This window comes from Myotis brandtii, unplaced genomic scaffold (genome assembly GCF_000412655.1).
Source record: "Myotis brandtii unplaced genomic scaffold, ASM41265v1 scaffold4064, whole genome shotgun sequence".
In the NCBI taxonomy this organism is placed as follows: domain Eukaryota; kingdom Metazoa; phylum Chordata; class Mammalia; order Chiroptera; family Vespertilionidae; genus Myotis; species Myotis brandtii.
In genome coordinates this window covers 5,844-7,401 of record NW_005365616.1, presented here as the reverse complement: position 1 = coordinate 7,401, position 1,558 = coordinate 5,844, and the positions used below count along the sequence as shown (strand labels likewise).

At 43.5% G+C, this 1,558-nt stretch overlaps 1 protein-coding gene across 1 annotated transcript in view; it reads right to left on the bottom strand.

Annotated features, from left to right (window-relative positions):
* Nucleotides 1-236: 236 nt before the first annotated feature.
* The window catches only part of LOC102264044 (gastrula zinc finger protein XlCGF26.1), a 6,177-nt gene continuing 4,855 nt past the window's right edge, over nt 237-1,558 (bottom strand). Inside the window, exon 4 of the mRNA XM_014545412.1 lies at nt 237-1,558. Coding sequence (XP_014400898.1) covers nt 469-1,558 — 1,090 coding nt within the window. The 3' untranslated portion in view covers nt 237-468.

Here is a 1,558-nt window from a genome sequence, read left to right as displayed (position 1 = left end):
TCATAAAAGCATGTGAGACCTGCAATGTCCCTGAAAGTGGCAGCACTCCTTAACTGAGGATGGGTGGTCTGGACAAACCCTGGGTCAGAAGCATTCCCTAGTCAGAAAGGAAGGAAGATCCTGTCAAGAGCTTGAAGTAATCATAATGTTCTCAAGCACAAGTGAGAACAGAGAATATATTTCCCCTGAGCACACAGGGGTTGTGACTGATGCACACTCTTCAGTTGAGCCAGAGGTGAAATCTCTTCAGCCACAAATGCTCACTGTGACATCAATCAGTTAGCAGGTCTGGGCATGTTAGCAAGTACAATGCAGCTCCTTCAAGCCTCACTTGTGCCTGAAACTTATGAGGAATATATCAGAGTGAATGTTCCATTAAATGGGGTGTATATTCAGAAAAATAGGTCCCAAAGAGTCGCCTTCAGTGTTGTTATACTAAGTGAGAAAAAGAAAACATTCCCTGCACATTTAATACTTTACTTCAGTGTGAACATTCAGGTGTTTAATACGGCTAGATTTGCGGCTAAAAGACTTCCCACATTCAGTACACTCATATGGCTTTTCTCCAGTGTGAACTCTGAGGTGTCCAGTGAGAGAAGACCTTACACGAAACGACATCCCACATTCTCTACACTTATAGGGCTTTTCTCCAGTGTGAATTCTCTGGTGTTGTTTGAGGGTAGAATTATCACTGAAGGACTTTCCACAATCACAGCACTCATATGGCTTTTCGCCACTGTGAACTCTGAAGTGTCTATTAAATTTATATTTTTCGCTAAAAAACTTTCCACATTCATTACACTCATATGGCTTCTCTCCAGTGTGAACTCTGAGGTGTTTAGTGAGGTGAGCCCTTAGAGGAAAGGACAGCCCACATTCTCTGCATTCATAGGGCTTTTCTCCTGTGTGAATTCTCTGGTGATGTTTGAGGTAAGACTTATCACTAAAGGATTTTCCACAATCACGGCACTCACATTGCTTTTCGCCACTGTGAACTCTCAGGTGCTTAATAAGGCTGGAGTTTTGGCTAAAAGACTTCCCACATTCAGCACACTCATATGGCTTCTCTCCTGTGTGAACTCTCTGGTGTTCTTTGAGGTAAGATTTATCACTGAAGGATTTTCCACAATCACAGCACTCATATGGCTTGTTGCCGCTGTGAACTCTCAGGTGCTTAGTAAGGTTGTATTTTTGGCAAAAAGACTTCCCACATTCAGTACACTCATATGGCTTCTCTCCAGTGTGAACTCTGAGGTGTCCAGTGAGGTGAGACCGTACACGAAATGACACCCCACATTCTCCACACTTATAGGGCCTTTCTCCAGAGTGAACTCTCTGGTGTTGTTTGAGGACAGCCTTATCACTGAAGGACTTTCCACAACCACAGCACTCATATGGCTTCTCGCCACTGTGAACTCTGAAGTGTCTATTCAGTATATATTTTTCGGTAAAAGACTTTCCACATTCAGTACACTCATATGGCTTCTCTCCAGTGTGAACTCTGAGGTGTTTAGTGAGGTGAGCCCTTAGAGGAAAGGACAGCCCACATTCTCTACAC